The 24,529-nt window shown below is 34.6% G+C and overlaps 1 protein-coding gene across 1 annotated transcript; it reads left to right on the forward strand.

Annotated features, from left to right (window-relative positions):
* The first annotated feature begins 234 nt into the window (after window positions 1-234).
* LOC147406363 (uncharacterized) lies at window positions 235-9,174 on the forward strand. Its single transcript, XM_086434358.1, has 6 exons — window positions 235-607; window positions 1,089-1,303; window positions 1,460-1,607; window positions 1,736-1,821; window positions 2,227-2,318; window positions 8,554-9,174. The coding sequence occupies exons 1-6, from the start codon at window positions 500-502 to the stop codon at window positions 8,811-8,813; spliced, it is 909 nt and encodes a 302-aa protein (XP_086290484.1). The 5' UTR covers window positions 235-499; the 3' UTR covers window positions 8,814-9,174.
* Window positions 9,175-24,529: the final 15,355 nt, after the last annotated feature.

Raw genomic sequence — 24,529 nt, forward strand, 5'->3', positions numbered from 1 at the left:
CTCTATCTCTTGCTTATGTGTATGTGAGTTTGATTGGTATATAGGAAAAGGACAATGCTAGAGTGACTATGACACTGACCTGATGTTGTGGTATGCAGGAAACCATAGATGCTTTTCACTTGCATCTCGAGGAAAACATCAATGATTCTGTGCACACCTCCACATCAGTGCAGTGTAGTAGGTAGTCACATTAGCATTATTCTCGGAGAATTGAATGTGGGGATGATTTCAAGGAAGAAAAAGAAAAACCATAAATGAAGAGGGTTGTTCAAGCTGATGGATTCTAAAAGTGCATGCAAAGGGTGGGGGTTACAAGCCTTAAATGTAGGGATACAGATTGCAGAGTGAGAAAGTGAGATATTGGGACTATTTTGTTTAGCGCTTCAATTGTGTCAACTTTCATCTAATTCAATTGATTGAGAAACCATGAAAAGGTAGCCTTTTTTCCTCTTCTTCTTCTTCTTCTTCTTCTTCCTCAATTCAATCGGCATTCGCCATCATGTCCACATCTTCGGATCAATGGAACAAGCCAAACACAGCACGTTCGAATCTTGAATCTTTTCTTGCCCATGCAACTCCAGCCCTTCCCTCTCAAGTCCTTGTCAAGGTGATACATTTCATCTCTCCATCATCTCTATGTAATTTTTTTTTTTTTTTTACTCTGTAAATTTTTAGGGTAAATATATAAACAACTAGATGTGTGAGACATAGAGAAAGTTTTTATGGTTTACATTTTTTTTTTTTTTTTTTGTGATTTATATATGTTTATATCAAAAATAATTTAGGATTTTAGAAGTTCAATTAATTTCTCTATTTCTTGACTGTTCTATTTTTGAAGTTTTTCTTTCGTATAATGGATATGATGAATTTGATTTTTTGTTCTTCATTTCTTTTTTCTTTAATTGAGTTCAGTAATTTCTCATAGAAAATTATTGACTCTAGAGATATGGTAATACTGAGAAGACAAAATTGTTTGAACTAGCGACGGAACCAGAAGCTCTTTCTAACAGACATATAATGAAAAATCTGTAATTTTTTCTGAGTTGTACTACTATCTAATTTTTATTTCTATTTTTCTTCTTTGGCAGAATTGTTCTCGAGATCTACACATCGGTCGGCAACCACTTAAAGAGACGATAGAGTACTTCAACTTGGGTGATCTCTGGCCCTGCTATTATGAAGCAAGCGCTTATGGCATTGGGGTCCCAGTTGTTCTGAGCAACAAAGAGTCAATTGTTCAGCATTATGTCCCTTACCTCTCAGCCATTCAAATCTATACCAACAGACCATCGTTTTTATATAGGTCTAACAATCAATTTCTTATATCCCAAACCTATTCAATCTCTATAGTTCAATTATTTCTAATTTGATTAAATCAATAACCATGTAATCGGGGAGGGGTGGGGGATGGGAAATGGCTTGGATTTGTGTGAGACTAATTATTGGAGTTTGATGACAGTGAGATTGGACGGCAATCGAGGTCTTCAAGTAACAATTCAAGTCGTGGCAAAGATGGTGTTTCTCCGGTGGAAGACAAACTTGGTTTCCTTTACTTCCAATATTTTGAGACGGCTCCTCCTCATGTAAGGATTCCACTTATGGACAAGGTATTGATTCTTCATTCTAATACTATTTTTTTTTATTTTTTACGTTGGATGGTATGGAAATTTAGAATTTTTTTAACATTTTCTTTTATAAATTAACATAATAATCTTAAATTGATGATTGAATTCAGGTCAAAGAATTAGCTCAAAGGTATCCTTCTTTAGCAACTTTCAAAAGTGTTGACCTCTCTCCAGCTAGTTGGATGTCTGTTGCTTGGTATGTGCTTTTATCATAGAACCATAGACTTCAATTCTAGGAATAATTTGTATTTCATTGAGTAATATTGAAATCATCAGTATATATGCTTATATATGTTGCTGATTTTCTTTTCTCAAATGTAACCTTTTGCAATCCTGAGTCAAGGGCAAAGACTTTTAGAAGATTTTTGATGAATTAAGAAAGCCTTATACAAAGAATTCAATTAATGAATGAGAAAGACATGGTGGAACCTTCTTAGGGGATGGATTTTCTACTAACATATGCTTTTCTTTTCTTTTTGTATTTAGTAGAAAGACTTCAAAGAGTCCGTTTCTTTCATTTTTCATTTTAATTATAACTGTTAGTTTTGATTGTTCAAAATGGAGAAGTTTGGCTATTGGTGGCATTGTGACATTGTTATAGGTACCCCATTTATCACATTCCAGCTGGGAAAAAAGACAAGGGCTTGTCAACAGCTTTCCTCACTTACCATTCACTCTCTTCATCTCCACAAGGTAGATATGTAGTCATTTATTTAGAATATGTATTCATTCTTCTTTTATGGAATTGCTGGCGAGTTGCATGGTGATAATTTAAATGGCACATTGATTTAATTATTGTAGCATTTGTGTGATACTTAATAGAACGAACGACTTTAGGTAGAATTGAATGAAAAAGAAAGATTTGTTCATTTGACCCAAATGTTTTTGGGATGAGCTTTGATGACGATGATGATGATAACGACGATAATTATATGACAACGTAATACACTTTTTTGAAGTGAAAGCAATTCTTAACAAAACAACAAATTATCTCTATTTTGATATATGTCAGACTTTTTTTTTTAAAACCTAGTTTCTTTGTGATGCATACGTCATGTTACATGCATAGGTACATGGCCTATCATCCATAATTTTTCCATGGTGACAAAATTAAATTGTAGGCCCCTATATAATGATTAATGGATTGGCTTTTAACTCATCTAATGGTATACGTGTTTGAAAAGTGCGTGTTGATGGTGTAAGAATCCAACTCGCATGGGTTGTTGTTTTACAAGTGTTTGGAATGAGCAAGCAACACAAGTTGCCAACTCGCCAACTTTGCAATTAGTTAAAAATCAGGCTTTTCAACTTTCACCATATTAGATGAAAGTCGGCAACGCGCATGGGACAATCTAAAAATCAGGTAAAATTTACCTCACTCTCTCTCTTTTCATACCAAGAAGCTCCAAACCCTCATTAATAGCGGTTTCTCAATCATGTGTAAATCTTCACTCCACACATGATTGGTATTTTCTTCCTCTCCATCTCTCCATTAATGAGCTTGTTTTCAATCTCCTCCAAAAGACTCATCATCTTCAAACTCTTCAATCCCTAGGGTTAACCCATTTTTTTTTTTAAGCTCTTCAACCTTTGGGACTAAGCCCATGCAACCTTTATCTTGAAAGCATGTAAAACCATTTGCAGTCTCAAGCAAATCTATATGCAGGATATGTTTGGATAGAACCTTTTTGATGAAATACCAAAGAGGATTATGGTTTCTTTAACATCATTGATGGGTTTCAATTTTGTTTTATCAACTGTGGGTTTTAGAAAGTTGAATGGGAGGAATATGGGTTTTGCATAATTTTCAGACTCTTTAGTTACAATTTAGGAATTTTTACCTCTTTCATTTGTCATTAATCAACCACAAGAATTTCTACAACTCTATTGGACAGTCAAACACTAAAGTTATAATTAACTTTCACCATAAACTTTCAAAAGTTGAACTTATGAGAGTTCAACCTCCGAAAGTCCAACTCTCAGTTTCCAAACACACCCTACGTCAACTCGGTGGAGAGTTGGTTACTTGACATGTCAATTTATTTGGTGTGTTCAACATTTTTATTCATTTTTAAGAATAAAAATCCATGGATACTAGTTTTCAAGAGGACTTGTAGACACCCAAAATCATATAACACACTTTTCGATATTTGGTAAAGGAGTTCCACAACAGTTCTAGAAGCCAAGAGAGAGTAAAACACCAAAAGGACTTCCAAACCCTTCAAATCTTGAACCCAAACTCTAAAAGAAGGAGAAAACTCGAAAAAGAATGTTTTTTTGAAAAAAAAAAAAAAAAAACAAGAAAAGAATTCAGAAGTTAAAACAAAAATTAAAAATCCAATTGGCCATTAAACAATCTCCAAAACTGTTTACATGTCAGATGATAAGATATGCCATCATTGTCTCACTTGGACTACCTGAGTGGCTCACTCAAGTTCACAAAAAAAAGGTAATGATTACATGTGAATGAGCTCCAAGGTCGTTCAGTAGTTTTCAAAGGCAAACACAGGGGAATGACTTATAAGATTGTTCATTAAACTTCCCATCAATCAATCAAAATTAGATCCTTGTAAGATCTCAAATCTCAGTGAGATTTGCATTCAATACAAAAGAATGATTACATGTGAACGACTTTGCAAGGAGTTCACCTAAAAAAATCAATAAATAACCTTCAAAATTTCTCATTCAAAGTTTTTTTTTTTTTTGATTGATAAGCTGGGGTTAAAGGGACCCCTCCCTGAAAACACTACTAACAAGTGTAAATACAAGATAAATCTTCCTCTACAATTCTCAAAAGATCTTGAGAAACATTGGAACTATCTTCAATAATAATAAAAATCATCAGAAAAGGAGCCCAATTTTGCTAAATAATCCGTTGCCATGTTTATTTCTCTCTAAAGGAATTCAAAAGGACATTCATAAAAAAAATGAGCCTGATCTGCAATTTCCAATACCATTTCTTCATACTTCCATGATAGAACAATTTCTTTCTTTATGCATTTGATTGAGTATAACGAATTTGAAGAAATCAAAATTCGTTTAAAGTCTCTCGTACTTGCATATCTCATTGCTTCTAAAATTTCTTGAAGTTCAATCTGAATAATGTCCTTTGCATCAATGTTACTCTAGCCTGCAACTAGAATTGAACCATCTTTATTTCTGCCAATGAATCCAAATCCCGACCCCTACATCGATCTAGATCTATCTATATTTATCTTCACCACATTCTCCTCCGACATTTCCCAAGATAAATGTTTTATGGCTGGATTTACCACCGAATAGCAGCAACTTCGAGTATTCAGAATTTGCATAGTTACTTGTGTAGAGACCTCTTCAATATTTGTTCCATCAAACCGATTTTTTAGCACCTCTCCCACCTGTTTCAATACAATTTCCTTTGGGGCTGTAAGGTCATCAAAGACTCGTTGGTTCCTTTCCTTCAAAGTTATTAAGCCTTCAAGAAGAAAGTTCTACAAATTACTATGAAGCCCCCTTGAAGTTCTAAAATTGCTCTTGAACCCTACTAGACTTTTTTATCTAAATATTTCTTAGGTCTTTATCAACCCACCCTTCTCCCTATTAGGCCCTTCTTCCATCAAAATCTTCCCTTGTTTCCCACTAAAAACCCCATATGCCAAAACCATGTCCCAACCACTCCCCCTTAAGTTTTTGGATGTTGAAACCTTGCTCGAATCTCGACTTCCAAAGCTCAAAAGTATTGAAACTCTACTCGCATCAATATATAATCTCAGCCTCTAAAAATCCTCCAAAAGTATTAAGAAGTGTGATGTGCTACCAAATTCTAGACAATCATACAAGTAAAAAAAAAATGTTGTATTTAAAAAAATTCAATTGATAAGATAAGGTCCTATACCTAAAATTTTACTTGTCAAAAAGGGAATTCTAGAAGATGGAAGAGCCGAAAGAAGAGAGTTCATGGGATAAAATAAAAAACCAAATATTTGGCCACTGAATGACCTCCAAAACTATTTACATTTTAGATGATGGGATAGGCCATCATTGGCCCACTTGGACTACTTGAGCGGGCCACTCGAGTGCAAAAAAGATTATGTTTTCTGGTGAACAACCTCCCAAGCCATTTATTGAACTTCCCATTAATCAAAATCAGATCCTCGCAAGATCTCAAATCACAAAGAGATCTACATTTAATGCAAACAAATGATTACATTGAACAATTTGGTAGACCGTTCACCTCAAAAAAGTCTATAGACAAAAGCATCCCCCAGTTGAAATTTCTCATGCTCTTAAGCCTTCTAGGAAAAGTTCTAAAAGTTACTTTGTACCCCCCCCCCCCAATTTTAACATTTCTCACGTACCCCTATGTGACATTTTTTTCTCATAATGTCCTTTGGTTCTTATCAACCTACTCTTATCCCCACTAGGTCCTCATTTTGCCAAAAAAGGGAATTCCAAAAGTGGGAAGAACCGCAACTCCACCCAATCTTATTTAACCTCAGCCAAACCTTACTACCATATATAATAAGTAGAATATGTCAGAGGTAATAGTAAAATCCGAGTAACTGTCCTTAGGATGGGGAACAAGGGTGCCTAAAGCCTTCTCCTATTTCAACCAAACCACCTTACCTCAAATATTTGGAATGTAGACCTAAAAAAAATCAAATTTTCCTAATGGTGACTATTCATACCCTTGAATTCCATGAATAATGGCGACTCCTTCAAATCTAAATAGCAAAACTCCACCCACTAGGGGTGTGGCTCAGTGGTAAGACCAACAACTAAAGTTTGCTCCTCTAGGTTGTGAGTTCGAAACTGATGACCATTTCTTGAATAAACTACCACATGTGTTGTGTGGGTCAATGCATGTGGTCATGGATTAGTCATGTCGGGTATGGCTCGGAAACCTAGGTTGGGCATGTCCTATGGAATTTCTGATGGACCGAGTTCTGGTCCTCTACCAACGGGGATACCATGTTTAAAAAAAAAACAAACAAACAAATTAGCAAAACTCCAAACCTACTCGACTAGATGGACTTGGGAGGAGAAATTTCCTGGATCTATGGATCCAAGTCGATCATCCCGAGAACGTGAAAGAGAGATAGAAAAAGAAAAAAAGGGGAGCACTATAGGATCAATATCTTTTTTTTGCTTGATGAATTTATTTTTCACATAATATTCATTGCTATTATATCTTAAATATATTTCTCTATTATGTATTACTTCATAAGTATTATCTTTAACAAAATGTTTTGTTGATGCTTTTATCTCTTGGCACAAAGGGACAACCATATCCAACCCTTGTAGTACAGATCCTCCCCCCTCCCCTCTCTTTTTTTTTTTTCTTCTTGGTCCTTTCTTTCCTCACTATAATTCTAATGGTGTAATTATGTATGTGCATGCATATGTGTTTGCTTTTTTGTGTCATCTCAATAAGAAATAAATTCCTTAACCTAAACTTTCATTGAGATTATATCGCATTAATTGCAAATGGATTTTTTCAAACGGTAGTTCTAGATTTCGTTCTAGTTTGTTATTTCTTTATTTACTTGGATAAATTAATATTTTCTAGATGTAGATTAATGAAGTAAGCCTATCTATTAAAAAGCTTCACTATGGAAAATATAACTTATATTAATATATTCTAGGTAATTAATCAAGTTGATCTTAAATTTTTTGGAATGAGGTTTTCATGATGGTGAGTCCAGGAATAATAGCTTCATTATGCCTTTAGTATGAAAATTTGGAGTCACTTTCTTTGCCTCTTCCAATTCAATTCTTTCTTTGTTCTTGGGTTGGAGCTTTAACATGTTCTCTAGCAAGAAAAGGTGCCTTTGGTACTTTATCCCATTTGCTGTTTGTCGGGGGCTTTGGAAAGAGAAACATAATGGTCTTCCAAGGTATGGAGAATTCATCCTATGAAGTTATATTGGAGATGTTGGGGTTGCTATTCTTTTGGTACAAGTTGAGCAAGGAGTTCGAAGGTGATTTTTTTAGGACAAATGGGAAGAAATTTGTTCGGTGTAATGTAGTAGGGCTGTTTTCTTTGGTTGTTTTTTTTCGTAGCTTTGTTTTTGCTTGTTTTTTTCTCCTTGTACCTTCGGGGGCCACTTCAGCCTCCTTTTCTTCTCCTTTTAATAAAATTATACTTATAAACAAAATTTAATATAGAGTTGTGTGTGAGAACCATAGATTTTTCCTCAGGATACACTACTTCACATCCCCATAAATATGCGCAGTTGCGAATTCCGAGGAAAAAATCTATGGTTCTCACACATGCCATGTCAAGAGAGTATGGGGGAGTATGTCAGATGGGGGAGTCAGAAAATCACTATTCATTAATATACACAATACCAATAGAAAAAAAAATTATTTATTATGCAAAATTTCCAAAAAATATTATCTGAATAAATAGTTTCTTAAACATTACATAGAAATACGATGCAAGCTGCTAAGTCTGCTATCTTATTTATCAAGGCTTGTTGAATCAACACTCCCTCAAGCTAGATTTTCACTATGCTTATATTAATGGAACATAGTAACAGTCTTGCAACCTATGAGCTTTATAATGATATACATTCCACTTTTTAGGTCAACTAGTCAACATGGGGTTGTCAGTCTATATATATTTATAGACTAATGATTTTTTATCTCAACCTGACAGCTGGACTCAAAACTCAACGATGTGTCATGAGCAAAGAACTGTAGATTCTTTCGCTCGAGATACACAACTGCAGATGTCAGGTCAGTTGTGTATCCCTTGGGATAGAATCTTTGATTCTTTTCCCATGCCACGTCAGGGAGTTTTTAAGTTTCCCTCTCAGGTTGAGTTAAAAAATCATCACTCATATTTATAATATACTTGGTTTCATTGTGTAATTGAATGCTGTTATGAGTCTTTATGTTCTCCCTTGTTTTACATTTTCATGTTTGTGGTGGTATAATCTTGCAGATACTATATTGAAGGTGGATGAAAAGAAAAAAGGTGTTGATGTGGAGTCAAGTGTCAAAAGAAAAAATTCCAAAGGAGAGATAAGTAAGAGAATTCCCCTTCCCCCCTTTGGGCTGGCCAGTTACAAGATGCATAGGGACCTTTGGATGAATCCCCATACAACTGATCAAGAAAGGATTGTCGCTCTTTTTAACGTTGCGGATTCATGGTTGAAGCGACTCAGGGTCCAACACAATGATTTCAACTTTTTCAGGTCATAGTACCAAAGCATGTGAAATGAGTTTTCCATTAATCGACATCTTTATATTTATTTAGAAACCTTACTATTGGCACCCTTGAAATTCCCAAGGAAACCAACATATATGATAACTTTAGTTTCTTGTTAGAACCATGTAGGAGATGGTAAACATTTCAAGGAAAACATGGGTCTTCGAAGCTTTAGAAAAAGCTTTTGTGAACTTGTCTATCGTAGAATTGAGGTAAGTAGGAAGCAGAAAGTTTCAAATCATTATGTTCTTGTTGGGGTTTTATTGTGTTTCTGTTTTTCTGTGTTGCTACTTCGGAGTGATGATTATACTCTTATTTCAAGTGGTTTATAAATGTTCGTATATTTACTTATTATGTATGATATCCTCTCTCAAATCTCATTTGCCAGAAATTGCTAGTTATTACTCCATCATGAAAGTTTCATTTCAGGGAAGGGCAACGTATCATGATACCTTCTATTTTTACGAGCCTTGCTTTGGTGTCTGGTTTGATGGTTGTCCGTGCTCCAAATCCGGTATATTCCGTTTTGTTTTCCATACTAGCCCAATTCTTTATAAATCTATTTCTCGGTATATTTGAAGAACCTCTTGAAGGTTCATGAGATTTCTCCCACTTGTTTTAATAGAACAAGGCTTAATTAAACGACTTTGAACGTCATAATGCATGGAGTTCAACAACCTAAAATACAATACAAGTTTTTAGGCGATATTCATTTAATTAATATATGGCCCAACCACCATCAAAGTGAAACCAATTTTTGATGAGTTTTTATGTTATAGGTTAGTTTGGGGCAAGTGGGGATTACCATCTATGGTAGTGAATGGCCCACTTGACTTGTGGAGAACATCTTACAGTTTTTCTTTTGCCCCATTCTACCTTATAAGGATGGTGGTCCCTTTTGACCCCCAACCTCTTCATTGAAAATATGCCACATCAAAAATTTATCGCCAACACATGTTAAGCTCCATTTGAAGATGATGAAGATTAGAGGCTCATTATATGATTATGGGAATAGTGTTGGGAGATATTTGTTATGATAATATAGTTTTTTGGTTGCTTTTCTTGAGAGAAAAATTGCAAAAAGAATTTGAAGGTTAAAATTACACAAATTTTTTTTTTCATTAATTGTTTTTGTTTCTAGGGTTGACCATAGATTTTCTATACATGTAAAATCTCTGACATGTGATCTCGTCCTTGAGGTTGCCTCTCTTCAATATTTTTACATCTTTAAAGAATCTTCTTCTCTTCTTATAGTTTATTTTTTGTTTTTGTTAGATTAAAAGAAATGTAAATAGATGAACTAACACAACATCTTCTTCAAATACCCTAGAATTCTTCCATCCATTAAAAATATGGCTTTTAAGTGAGGAGTGCCTACAAAGAAATGGTCAGTCACCTTTCAAGATAAAATCCTCCCAAATGAAATAGATCCATCTCAAATGACTGTATTTTGACGACTCTTAAATAACTATCTTCAGATACCCTATCAAAAAATTTGTTATGCTCTTAAAAAAAGCATTCTTGAAAAAAAAAATCCGATTTTGAGTATGAGGGTTTATAACTTTAGACACTCATAGATGTGCAATCAATGATTTCACAATCTCGACCAAATTAAGATCTTCTCAAGAGATGACACATTTTCAGAAAAACTTTTATGTTTTTTCATTATTAATAATTTTGTCATACTTGCTAGAGAATTAGTGTTTGCCCATTTTTCATCCCTTTGAGAAAAGGCTCAAAACCCTTTCTAAAAGCCACCCATTTTCTATAAGAATGTTCTCCTCCACCATTTTTTTACCACAAAAAAAAAATGATAACTCTTTTCTTCAAAAAATGTTAATTTTAACTAGTGTTTATTATTATTATTATTATTATTGTTCTAAATCATTCATAATCTGAGGTTCTGATTCTCAAGTCTGAAACTGATAGTCCAAACTAGTAAATAAAAATTGAGAACACTATCTTGATTGAATCCCAGAGTTAGTGTTGTCGAGATACCCTTGGACATTGGGTGGTGTCAACAATTTTCAAGAAGCTTTATAGCAACACATGCACTACCTAGACTGACATTCCAAATGAATTTCTTATCTCGAATTCTCGATAGCAATTATTTTCCAACACACGCTTTGGTTAATTCCATACTGGAAATCAGTCTGATTGATGATTTTTCTACTCATTGGATCTGAGAAAAATTCCCAACTTTAATTATTCAACTTTGATGATAAATAATGCTTTCGGTGAAGGTTGATCAAGGGCTCTGGAAGCGTAAGAAGAAAGTTGAAAATGACATGCATGAAGATGGTAATTAAATTTGTACCGATTAGAAAATATACCTTGCTTGAGTCTATGATTTCATGCTAGAGATATGAAAAAAGATATTTGGGTTGCTAAAAGTTGGGATAGGGTATATGCTAGAGAAATAGGATATATGCTGCCAACATAACAATCATGATATCAATTGACACACCCTACATGTAGTTGAGGAAACTTATTTGTTGGTTTAATGGGAAAATCCACTAAAAAATTATTATTTTTTCATGAAAATTCCAATATTCCCATATTTATTTATATATTTTACTGAGAGATTGATTTTCTCAAAACACAATAGACGTCATGTGAGTATTTTGTATACATCTACAATAATGAGTATAAGAGGACTTTGATGACATTGAACAACAATTAGGATGACTGGATATTGAGTAGGAGGGATGACTCCGATCCAAGAGATCATGTAAACCAAAATGGACATTCAATCATTTTGTCCATTTAAACAAAATGGACATTCAATTATTGGTTCTTTAGTACCTTGGACTCTTGATTGGGTGTTGCAACGAATTAAAGCGTCTCTGTCTAAGTTTCTTGGAGGATCAAGCATGTTTGGCGTGAAAGAAATTGTGTTGCGTATGCCTCTCTTCTAGTTAATATGTTAATGTTGAAAGCCTCCCCTTCATTGCTAGGAAAGCCTTCCTGGGGGATAGGCTTGAATTACACCAGTTTAGAGTTGTAAACTAAGGCTTGGCCTTGTGTACAGTTTTCTTCTTTTTAATACTATCTTTGCTCATTTAGCAACAAAAAAAATGGTGACTATGTAAATATTTGTAACAATGAAAAGATCTTTTGATATTGTTTCACATGGATTGATGATGTGGAATATGAAACAATCATTTGATTGTTATAGTTTTTTAATGGATTAGATGTATGTATCTTTTTTGATGGATCTCTCCTACTAATTCTCTTATTTTCACACAGATGGTGAAAATTCATTTTTGAGGAAGAACATTGATTATGAAATTGTCTTAAAAATTAGGCTCCATAAATATGAGTTCAATATTCCCTAATTCCACATACTAATACTCTCTCATTAAGAATCCCTAATGACCATTTGGCTATATGATAAAATAAATATTTTAATATGGGGAATGCTAATGTCTAAGATCTCATGGGGATGATAGCATTCTTCATCAAATTCATTTTTCAATAATACTTTTGTACATTTTGTCTTTTAGTAAAAAAGACAAGGGTATATTGGTTGTTTACATAATAAATGTATTTATTATATCTTTAATAAATACATTTATTATATTGACATTGATTGCCAAAGCATTTATTACAAGAGTCATGCTGTGGTGACATAGGATTTACTGTGATTCTTACAATTCTAATGTGGAAATGCATACATAACCGTAGATGGTTTTTACTCGTATCACGAGGAAACACATCTATGGTTATGTGCACATTCCACGTCAGACTTGTGAGAATCACAGTAAATTCTTTTTGTCATTTTAGCATTTTCCTTATCACAAACAAAAAATTTAAATTTAAAAACTAAAATACACTTAGCATTTATTATGTAAAAGATTAACATATCGTTATATTTTTCCCTATAAATACATTTATTATGTTGGCATTGATTGCCAAAGCATTTATCACAAACAATAAATTTAAATCGAAAAACTAAATGACACTTAGCATTTATTATATAAGAGACTAATATACCCTTATCTTTTCCACTAGAAGACAAAATGGACAGTGATATTATTGAAAAGTGAGTGTGATGGAGAATGTTAACGCCCAAGACCTCTTGGAAACATTAGCATTCACTATTATATTTTTTCCTAATAATATCACTCTTCATTTTGTCTTTTAGTGAAAATATTAAGGGTATATTAATTTTTTAGATAATAATACATTTATTATGCCCTTTATAAAAATATTTATTATCTTGACATTGGTTGCAAAAGCATTTACTACGAAACATGCATTTAAATCAAAAAATTTAAAATACCTTTAACATGTATTTTATAAACATATATTTGTTATGTAAAAGACCTGTAGACACCCCAATTTGAATGAGTCCCTACTCGAAAGACCTCAAAAATTCTGATTTTTCAACAAATTTTGCCAATGGGCCTCAAAGGCCTAAATCAATGAAATACGACATTTTGATCAATTTGAAGGATCCTAAGACTCCCTAAGGGCCTAGTAAGCCCACCCAAAAAGCTTTGGTTTACCTCCACCTTCACCGCTCCACTCTCAAAACTAAAAATACCATATTTCTAATAAAATTTGCCAACAGGCCTAAAAAGCCCAATTCGTCCACACGTGGCGTTTTGATCAATTTGATAATTCACAAAATCCCTAAAAAGATAAACAAATGGAAAATGAGACTTAGGATACCCACTACCCTCCACCGCTCCACCTCCGCTCCCAAATCAAAATATCCTAAGCCCGTCTAAGACCCACAAACCTTCGATTCACTAAAATGCATTTCTCATCTTACCTAAATCTAATCCCTCATCAACTAAAATCCTACAACCTACCCACCCTCAAAAATCCACTTCCAAAATGACCCTAACCAATCTACAACCTTTCATAACTCAAGCCCAATATACTAAAAGCCCACAAACCATATTCATATCCAATCCACCCATACCCATAACCCTAACCCACCAAACCATTAGCCACATCAACAAATCACCATTTTAATCATAAAAAATGACACATGTCATCACCGCAGCTCAGCTCCCTAGCCAAGGACTACACCCAGCACCCTTACCCACATTACCTCGCCAAAAAGCACAACCCAGACCCGGCCCGAACGGACCCAGCGCAGGGGGCGCTAACACAACGAACCACCACATCACTACCCATACCCCCGACTCCCCGAACCCATCATCTGGCGCTAAACACGGCACCAACTCACATCACAACCCACACCTCCCCTCAGCATCACGTACAAACCATTGTTTTACACACCAAACTCACACCCCTCATATCCAATCGAACACGCCTTACCAAGCAACGCATCTAATCAACCCGGCGCTGGTTTTGGCACAGGTCATCACCCCCTCAACCCGCCCAAAAACTCAAACACTAAGCCCTTAAATAACGCAGTCTCCGAATAGAAACACCTCACCTCTTCAACCAACCTAACACGCAAGCAAACACCTAATTCCTTATACCCCCATTCTCTCGAGCGGCATCACTCAGTCTCAGCGCATCAAACACTCTACTAAATGGATGGGGTAAGAGCCAAATCATTTGGATCAAAATACAACCCACTTATCTGCATTATATAACTACCCTCATTCCAACCAACATAAAGTTCATACCTCTCACTTTTAAAACCTATGTCATTCTCTACTCTCCCAATAATTCATCCCATTATATCCTTAAAATATCCTCCCAATACCTATAAATACCCTCCATTACCTTTCAAAAATGATAACCAATTCTCCCACCAAATCTTACACACAAAAAAAAGAATATACTCTCAATTCATCTTTATTCACTACTCTCTTCTACTTCACTCTCAACTTTCTCACATTACTCTAAAATACATAGTCATATTTTACTAAGGACTCAAAGAAGAAGATATAAAAGAAAAAGAAGAAAGACATTAAGGCTTCAAGGTAAGACTTACCCCCTCTCTCTCCCCTCTCCATTTCCCCCTTTTACCTTCCCTCTCACTTCTTTTTAATTTTTTTTTAGAAAACTTCTAAGCTGTGATGTTCCTCTTCTCTTATCTCCGATAGATCGGATTTTGATTCGGTTGAAAGTATAGGGGTTGTAACCACCTTCAAAAATAAAATCGTTTTAAAATCCTCAAATTATTTTGTGGCAACTAACATTCGGATTCTTCTCGACTCATGAGAATGGATCCGTAATCGAAGTCAACACTTTTCAAAAATATGATTTCCAAGGCTAATGTCCATTAGGATCATCTCCTTCGATGATATGTTCCTTACGAGTTAAAGTCAATAGTAAATCCCTACTTAGGGTACAAGTTATCGACACATGGCACTTTATTCTATTCGCAATTTTTTAATCAAAATGACCAAGTTGAGTTGAAGTTATCATCATTTGGTGGGGAGAAAAAGATGTCTAACACCTTCCATTTTCTCTAATTGAATCACTTACTCCGATCTCAAGGTTAGATTGGTATCTTATCCATCGAGAGTCACTAAACATTAAAATAACAACTTTTCTAAAAATGAACATCGGGTGACCATTCACACCTTTTTCCAAATATGAATGGTGGCGACTCTAATCTTTCGTAGAAGTGATAATCATGATTGAGAATCACGTATCTACAAGACCAATATACCCTTGTCTTTTTACTAAAAGAGATAAAATGGGGAGGGGCATTATTGGGGTCCAAAAAAATTCCTATATGAGTTAGAAGTCTTAGAATGTGCTGTCAAGTTTTATTGTTAATCTATAAACCACTTATTTTCTATGGTAAAGACATTATCCTTACAAAGCATTAGCTCATTCTGAAACTTCTAATATATATAATACAAATTTTGGCTCCCTAATGTTAGCTAACGAACGGAACTCATATATATAGAGAGAAGTTGGGTTCCGTTGACTCAAGAAATGTGACTTATAAAATAACACAAGATCTTGACCGTGTAAACACAAAATCCAATGGTTGACAATTATCCTTGAGATAAGGATCATTGTAATATGATCTCAATAAAGTCTCAATTGTTGGATGATAGTTTCAAATGGTTGGGATCTTGTGTTATTGTTTGTTCCAAAACGCGCTTTAAAGATTGTACTCAATAGATTGCACTTAATCTAACTGCCTAGATCTATTTACTCGTAATAAAATTTTGTGTTTTTACAACGCCCTCCCTCAACTATTTTTGTTTCATGCGACATACCTTACACCACTTAAAACGCAAAATAGAAAGTCGATCCAACCTCTCTTCCCGTCTTTTTCTACTTTCTCTTAGAAAAAACCAAAACCTTAAAATCATATCTTCTTTCTTTGAACTCCCAAACTCGAACGACTCTCTAAATCGCGAGTTGCCTCACTGATCTCTCGACCTCTATTTGGCTGATTGAATTCTATATGATAAGGCCTTATAAATTCATCAGCACAACCACATCCACTAGAACCAAAACAAATTTAGACATTGGTTTTTAAGTGATGTCTAAAAATATAGACATCGGTTTTAAATCTGATGTCTATGGCATTGATGTCTAAAGTCTGAGGGTTTAGACATTGGTTTGTCTTGAGTGGGAAAACTGGTGTCTATATCTCACTTTAGACATCGGTTTTTTGTGTGTTGCTCTGATTGCATAACTCCACCCACCCTAATCAACAGAAAACCTAACAAACATCTAATTTCTAAATATAATAAGAACCCTGAATTTAAAATAAAATCCTTAATTAGTATATATTGTTCAATTAATGCCAAACAAATTAACAATTAAAAAAAAGTATTAGATTCCTCTTCTAGTCAGTGCAAGTGTAAATGAACTCTCTCTACACAAGCCTGACCTCCAACCACGGCATCATCACCTGGCAATCACAACAACCAATTACAATGAGCCTCATTGTTTAACTGAATGGAAGCAAACAAGAGAAGAAAATAGTAAAAATAAGCTGAATATGGAAAGTAGATTAATAAACAGAAATAAGAATAGATAACTATGAACAAATAGGCAAATTAGAATACTAAATGGCTATAATATTACATCTTACACTAATCCATGCTAATTTGAAATGAAAATTAAGACTCTCACTCGATCACATTGAAGTTCTTCAGCTAAGCACAAAAGACGAGATCATGAAACAACCACATGGATCACTTGATTCACTTTCTCATTTACATAGACTATTGGGTATTTTGACTTAAAATTCCCTGGTGACAACTCCACAAGTACTAACTTTCTATTGGCACTTTTCTTCTAGCACAAAATAGGATATTACTATATATTACAATTATGATACTTTTATTTGGACAGTTACACAACTTCAACAAGACTAGGGGAGAGGGGAGAGTGGACAATTTATAGCAACTAAGTAAGAACAAGTAAAGAACTTCTCAAAGAAAATGCTTAAAAGGTGTAAGAAACATACCTCCTCATCACCTCCGTTAAGCTGTCCAACCTCATACCCACTTGCTGTAATACGTTCTCTCTTGTTGAAGTATGAGGGAGACAAACCCTAATGAAACAATCAAAACTATTTCTCAGTTGAAGAAAACAAGGTATTAAATTTAAAACAATGTATATACAGAACCTTCAGTAGATTCAAGTATACCACAGGAATCAACTACGGACATTACAGTTACATCCCATCCATCTATTAAGTTAAAAGTGACATTTGTTCCTAATTAGGGCCTAGAAAGTCTATTCTAAGGCCCTATTTACAAAGCATTTAAGGTTTCATCATATGTTAAACCCCCCTAATTAGATATAATGCATTCATAGTCCCTATTATTTATTATTTTCGAATTTATTTTGATTTTTGACTTAATTTTGATTCATTATTTGTTATAAATCAAGGCATGCAGAATAAAGGATTAAATCAAGAAAATCACAAAAGCCCACTGCACTCTAAAACCCAAACAAAGACCCAGACTAAAGCCCAGGCCATGGGGCTCACCATAGCTGTGGCGTAGTGAATGGGTACGGCGATATTCATGCTGTGTTGTGACGACTTGATTACACATTTATTGGATTAGAGTTGAACTTTCTTAACTCACATGCATTTTCATAAAAAGGAAATTGTTTTTAACTCCTCCATATCCACAAAATCAGTGAGTTGACTCACGTACCAATTTTGGAAAAAGTAAAATTACCTTTTAATGCCAGCCCTTTCTATTATTTTAAGCGATTGGACACCTCATTTCTTCAAAACGTGAAGTCCTTTCTCACAAGAACTTGAAATCTATCATGTGGGTTAAGTAACATTTTTATTTTTACTTTTTTTTTTACAGTGCCAATGTGTGTGATTTATTTTATTTTGTTACCTCTTTGATATTTAGAAAATTGCCTAAATGATTTAACCTTTTAATGGGATTTAACCGAACATGGCATAGAGAATCCTTTTGTGAATTTTTTTTTTTTTTTTTAATTGTTTTAGAATTCCGATTTTGATTTTAGATTTCCCTTCGTTTATTAGATTTTGAAAATGGTATGTGGGACCCCTAATTTTGAGGCACGTATATGGAGGCTTCCCAAGTTTACATTGTTATTGGATTTTACTTGAGCATTTTATTAAGAATAAATTACCAAAATGGTAGAATTTTAGAAATTATTTATCAAAATGGTACACTATTCAAAATATTTCCTAAAAAGGTAAAGTTACCATTTTCGGAAATAATTTTTTTTACCAAAATGGTAAAAACAGTAAAAACAATAAATTGTGTACTGAAAATACCCTTTTTTGTTTTAAGTGTGCATTTACACTTATAACCCTCACAACAACATAAAATCCAAAAAAAATATTTGAGAAAAAACTGAACTTCATCTTCTTCACCTCTCAAATCCAAAACAATGCAAAAAAATGTACGAATAACTCTCTTGGTCGACGATTAAAGTAGGGGAAACTCTCAACTTCATTTTCTCCATCTCTGAAATCCATAAATGTACTTGGATCTACTTGTTTTCTCCAACTCTTGGTGGACTGCACAATCTCCACAGCGGAAAGAGACAAGGAGAGAGAGAAAGAGAGCAACTTGCAACTTTTTCAAGATCTCCCCAACGCCCCAAAAGAGAGATACAGAGAGAGAAAGAGAGAGAGGGAGCGAACTTGCATACCTCTTGACTTCTTCGACCTCTTCTGCAACGAAAATCCATTAGAGATGAAACATACATCTATTAATGAAAAGAAGAGGACGGATTCGTAATTTGAGTCTAAATTTATAAAAGGGTATTTTTGGAAGAAATTTTTTTAATTTACTGTTTTTACCGATTTGGTAAAAAATATTAATTCCGAAAATGGTTAAATTACCATTTTCGAAAATATTTTGAACAGTGTACCGTTTTGGTAAATAAACGAAAAGTTGTGCATGTTTTGGTAAATCTGCCCTTTATTAATTTGCTCCTTATTTGTTTTTTTTTTTTGGTGGGGTCCACCCTAAAAGATTTTGCCAACACATATTGAAGCCCCCACGACTTGCCAATTAATTTAATTTTTTTTATTATTATTTTTATTATTTGTCTTCATTAATATTAATTTGTTGAGTGTTTTTGGAGCTAGGGGAATTGGGTCTAGTTTGAGAAATTATCATTTTGTCCTTGGAAAAGGACTTTTCAATTAAAGTGGATTTCCCGAGGTTGTGGGATTTTCAAAGATCAAAATTTTGTAATGATTTTGTTGGATGCAACAATTTCAAGTCTCTCATGGTTTCAAGGTAAAAGACTGTGTATAAACGAAAATTGTGGACTATTCTATTTTTATTTTTTTTTCCAATTATCATTTCATGGATTCTAAAAGTGTTCCTAGGCGTAATGTGATCTCTAGGTGTATGTATCGAGTCTTGAGAGTATTTTTGTCATCCTGTTAAATTTTGTGATTATCGACGAAGAGTTTCGTTTGTTTTTAAAATGATGATTTCTAAGTCCCAAAATCATGTGTACCTAGCGAAGCGTGGTTTCTATATGTGTACCGAATGCTGGACTTATTTTGATCATTTTCAATTTTCGCAAATATATACAAGAAGCTTCATTTGAATCCAGTGTGATTATCTCCAAGTCCCGAGGTCGTATGTGCCTAGCATAACATCATTTCTAAGGTCGTCTAAGTGTGATAATGATGTTAAACATGCATAATTTCTATGTAAAATGTGGTGATGATCCTAAGCATGCATAATTTCTATATCTAGCATGCCAAGAAAACAAAGGAAATCAAATAGAACTCTAAGAAATTTGGGAAAACTGAGAGGAAGTTGGAGAGGCATTGTCCATACTATCGATTCTCACATTATTTTTTTGGCTCATCATTAGGACTATGCGGCAATCAGGGTGACAGATTATCGGATCAGGTGAATGCAAATTGGGGTGTCTACAGATGCTCCTCTTTGGCAGAGGATGTAAGCAAACTAGATGGCAAATCTACTTTGGTAGATATTGCGGCATTTGAATGTCAAAACATGTGACATTTCATTTTGAAGCCTCATTCCGCAATTCGTTGGGGCGTCCGGATCCTCAATGGTAAAACCCTCCTTAGACTAAAGGGTGTCAAGTCCTTGAACGTGAACTCTTGTTGAGGACGTCATATCCTTGAATTTTGAACATTTTCTCTTACTAATGCAAATATAATGAGATTGCACGTGTGTGATGAGGTGATGAAAATTCGATAAAATTGACAAATTATGCCCATGGGCATGCAATGATATGATTACTGCTTGAATTTTGAAAACTTTCTAGAAATCAAGGGAATTAGACAGACTGTTATGGAAAATAATTTGATTATGTGGGCCTCACATTTCAAGATTTTGAAAGATAATTGGATGATAGGGGACTCAAACCAATGAGTTTTAAAATAAATTAGGCATCATGGGTCTCATACCAATCCTTTTAGATTTATTAGAAGGATAGTTTGATGTCAGGAGACTCAGACCAACGGGTTTTGAAAATGATTGGATGCCAGAGGCCTCACACTAATCTTTTTGGAATCTTGAAACAATAGTTGGATGCCAAGGGACTCAGACCAACGGGTTTTGAAAATGATTAGACATCAAGGGCCTCATACCAATCTTTTCGTATTCTTGAAATGATAGTTGGATGCTAGGAGATTTAGACCAATGAGTTTTGAAAATGATTGGACATCATGATACTCACATCAATATTTTCGAATTTCTTAGAAAGATAGTTTGATGCCAGGGGACTCAAACCAACGGGTTTTGGAAATGATTGGATGCTAAGGACTTCACACCAATCTTTTTGCATTTCTTATAAGGATAATTTGATGTTAAGGGACTCAGACCAACAAGTTTTGGAAATGTTTTGATGCTAGGGGTCACACACCAATCTTCTCAGATTCTTAAAATGATAGTTGGGTGCCAAGGGACTTAGAGCAACGAGTTTAGAAATGATTGGATGCCAAGGGCCTTACACCAGTATTTTCAAGCTTTTGAAAAGATAGTTAGATGCTAGGGGAGTCAAACCAGATCAACAATTTCTAGTTTGAGAAACACAATTTTTAAAATTCAATTTCAAATGCTATGGATGAAAATGGATGACATGAGAAATCCTAACTCAGATCAAGTTGATTTGCACAAGAGGTCTAAAACTTGATAATAAAAAAAAAAATCATTTTAATTACCACCAGATTTTAGGCAAAGGCCCCTTTTTTGTTTGATTATCATTATTCATTATACAAGGGGACAAACTCAAATTTCATGATTTTTCCTTAAGTCTTGGTCAAGTTTCTTACACCGAGGAGAAATGTAAGCCTAGACTTTTGGGATATCCCCACTTGCTCTATGAATAATGCATTTTTGAAATTTCTTGACTTGATCTTTAATGAGGATTAAGAAGTCAACAGATGAATGAGATTGAGAAACCCTTTACAAATATGCCCCTAGTGTTGGGTGGTGGTGCTTTTAAAGAAATTGACCATGAAGCTAGGTTGGACAGAATGCAAATAAGGGGAGAACACAAATTTGAAGACTTTGAGCATTGACCAATGGAAGAAAATGTTTGACATCTTATGATCATCATTTGCGCATTGGGTTATCATTTTTATTTTAAAAAGTTTGAATCAGGCTCGCCTTGAATATAATAAGCATTAGTATTGAAAAACTTTGAAATTTGGCATGGATTCAATCATTGTCCCTTTCAGTTCATTTGGTTATTGATAAACAAGTCTTGATTATCCTTAAACGAGATTGCATAGCTTCTAAGTTTCTACTAGATTAGGCCCTAACACCATCCATTATGAGGATATTTTTCCACTAATGGTCGAGTGTGTTGCTCGGGAGACATCTTTGATTCTGTTGTTTAATTTTGAAATCCCTAATTTTTACCTAAGCTACCCTTAAAGGTTTTCAAATTAGTTGGCTTCCATTTTTTGCTTTTCTGATCTACCCTAATTTTTTCCTAATCTGCATTTTCGGGTTTTCAACTTAACTAGCCTTTTATTTTATTTTTCGTTTGCCCTAATTTTTGCCAAGGCCACCCTTTCGGATTTTCAACCTAACGGACCTTTCATTTTCTTTTCTGAGATACTCCTTTTTGGTGATAATTCAATTTGAGATTTTTTTTTTCTTTAATGGTCGATCAGCTTCTAATTTGATGCACCTTTGTGAGTATCATTCTCTAAGACTTCTTCTGAGATTTTTTTTTTTTCAATTAGTGCTGACACCAAACATTTGCCCATAGGATCACGCGAAAACGCTTATTGAACTTTATGAGCAGGTTTACCATTTCCCTCATGTTCTTCTAGTGATGAGATTGTTCCATTTCACATTTTTCAAGATTATCTTTAATCCTAATGTTCATCAATTTATTTTTTTAATTCGAGCCTGAGTTGTTCATTTACTTACTACGTAGAGGGTATTAAAAGATTTATTCACTAATTGTTCCATAAGAAGACTTCAAAAACAATAACTAAGAAAAAACAACTGATTAAATATAACATAGTTGAAAATAAAGACTAACTAAATGAAATATAGATTGACAAAGAGCTAGACTCGAAAAAGAAATGGGGTAACACAAGAGTGTCTTTTTATTAACTTTGAAAACCAAAACGATTGACTCGACTGCAATCCTCTTTTACACTACACTCTTTAGCCTGAGCTTGAAACTTCGATCGACTGAATGTTCATTTTATCTTGGCAATCCTCACATCTTCAATAAAGTTGATTTTACCATCCATACAATATCGATGCCTTACCCCTTGTAAGCAATCGAAATAGTGGATGATCTATTCAGGCCACTTACATGATCCACAAACTTGGCAAATTAGACGTGTTCCGATTATTGCCAAGGGAGACATGATGTTGGAGCCTACCAATTTTGAATTAGATTCATAAGAAAGTCCAATCAGGTCGCCAATTAATGTATAGTAAGGTGATGACGATTGTTCTTCAAAATTAAAACTAAGAGATACCATGTTAACTACCTAATTCATTTTTATTGTGGTATTTGACCTCTCAAAATATCCAAAAATATTTTCTTTAGTTTTTTTGAATTTGAAGGTGTAAACACCCCAATTTGAACGGGCCCCTACTCGAAAGGGCCCAAAAATACCGATTTTCCAAATAAATGGGCCAACAGGCCTTAAGGGCCCAAGTCATTGAAAAGTGACATTTTGATCGAACCAAGACCCCTAAGACCTCCTTATGGTTTAGGGGGCCCACCAAAGGACTCGGCTTACCCTACGCTTTCCCAATATACGCCGCTCCACTTCCAAAATCAAAAATGCCAAATTTTCGATAAAGTTCACTAACGGGCCTAAAAAGCCCGATTTGCCAACATGTGGCATTTTGATTAATCCAATAATTTCAAAATCTCAAAAAAAAAAAATAGATAAAATTAAAATAAGACTTGGGACACCTATCACTTCCTCTAACCTCACCGCTCCATCTCAAAATCCGAAAAAACCTAAGCCCATCTAAGGCCCACAAACCCACAAGTCACCTAAAATGTATTTCTCGCACCATCCCCTAACCTAAATCCAATCCAAAATGATCCCAACCAATTCCTAAAACATTAAACCTATCCTAAAACCCAAGCCCAAACCCATATCCAATTCATATTTAACACACAACATTAACCTGTAAATCACAACCCACATCAACCAATCACTCTTTTATTATCAAAGGGTGACACATGTCATCACCCGCTCTCACCTTCCTCATCAAACCACCCACCCCATCACCTTTCTCTAAAAAATTAACTACCCACATCACATTTTTTCTAAAAAATCACATCAATCCACACCCTCCCCTAACTTACCCTCATTAATCCCTATAAACCTCCAATCTCTCAAATCAAACACCTCCCCCTAACCTACCATCATCATACCTCCCCCTAATCTACCATCATCATTCCCTATGAACTCATCTCTATGACCTAAACCTATACCCATCCTCTCAAATCAAACATTCATTCTCTCTCATCAATCCATCTAAACCTCTAATCTCTACACATCTTGTCACATGTCACTATCTCCTTCACCCTCCCAAAACCTAATTAAAACCCACTCCCCTCAACTTACCAAGCACTCAACCACCATCTATTCTCTTAAACCAAGCACCACTCAATCAATCAACCACCCTCTTAAACATCCATCATCTCACCTCATCAAATACTCCACCCAAATGGTTTGGGTAAGATCTAAATCATTTGGATCAAAACACAACCCATTTACCTCCATTACATAATTATCCTTCTTCCAACTCCTAATTTTATACCTCCCACCTTTAAAACATATGTCATTTTCTACTCTCCTATACTTTAC

Source organism: Akebia trifoliata, chromosome 3 (genome assembly GCF_017979445.1).
Source record: "Akebia trifoliata isolate Shusen 1 chromosome 3, ASM1797944v1, whole genome shotgun sequence".
In the NCBI taxonomy this organism is placed as follows: domain Eukaryota; kingdom Viridiplantae; phylum Streptophyta; class Magnoliopsida; order Ranunculales; family Lardizabalaceae; genus Akebia; species Akebia trifoliata.

Excerpts from the sequence above, each read along its gene's own strand:
- LOC147406363 (XM_086434358.1), top strand. The coding sequence starts at position 500 with ATGTCCACATCTTCGGATCAATGGAACAAGCCAAACACAGCACGTTCG. Across the intron at positions 1,304-1,459 it reads AGACCATCGTTTTTATATAG|TGAGATTGGACGGCAATCGA; the intron begins GTCTAACAATCA and ends GTTTGATGACAG. Across the intron at positions 1,608-1,735 it reads GGATTCCACTTATGGACAAG|GTCAAAGAATTAGCTCAAAG; the intron begins GTATTGATTCTT and ends GATTGAATTCAG.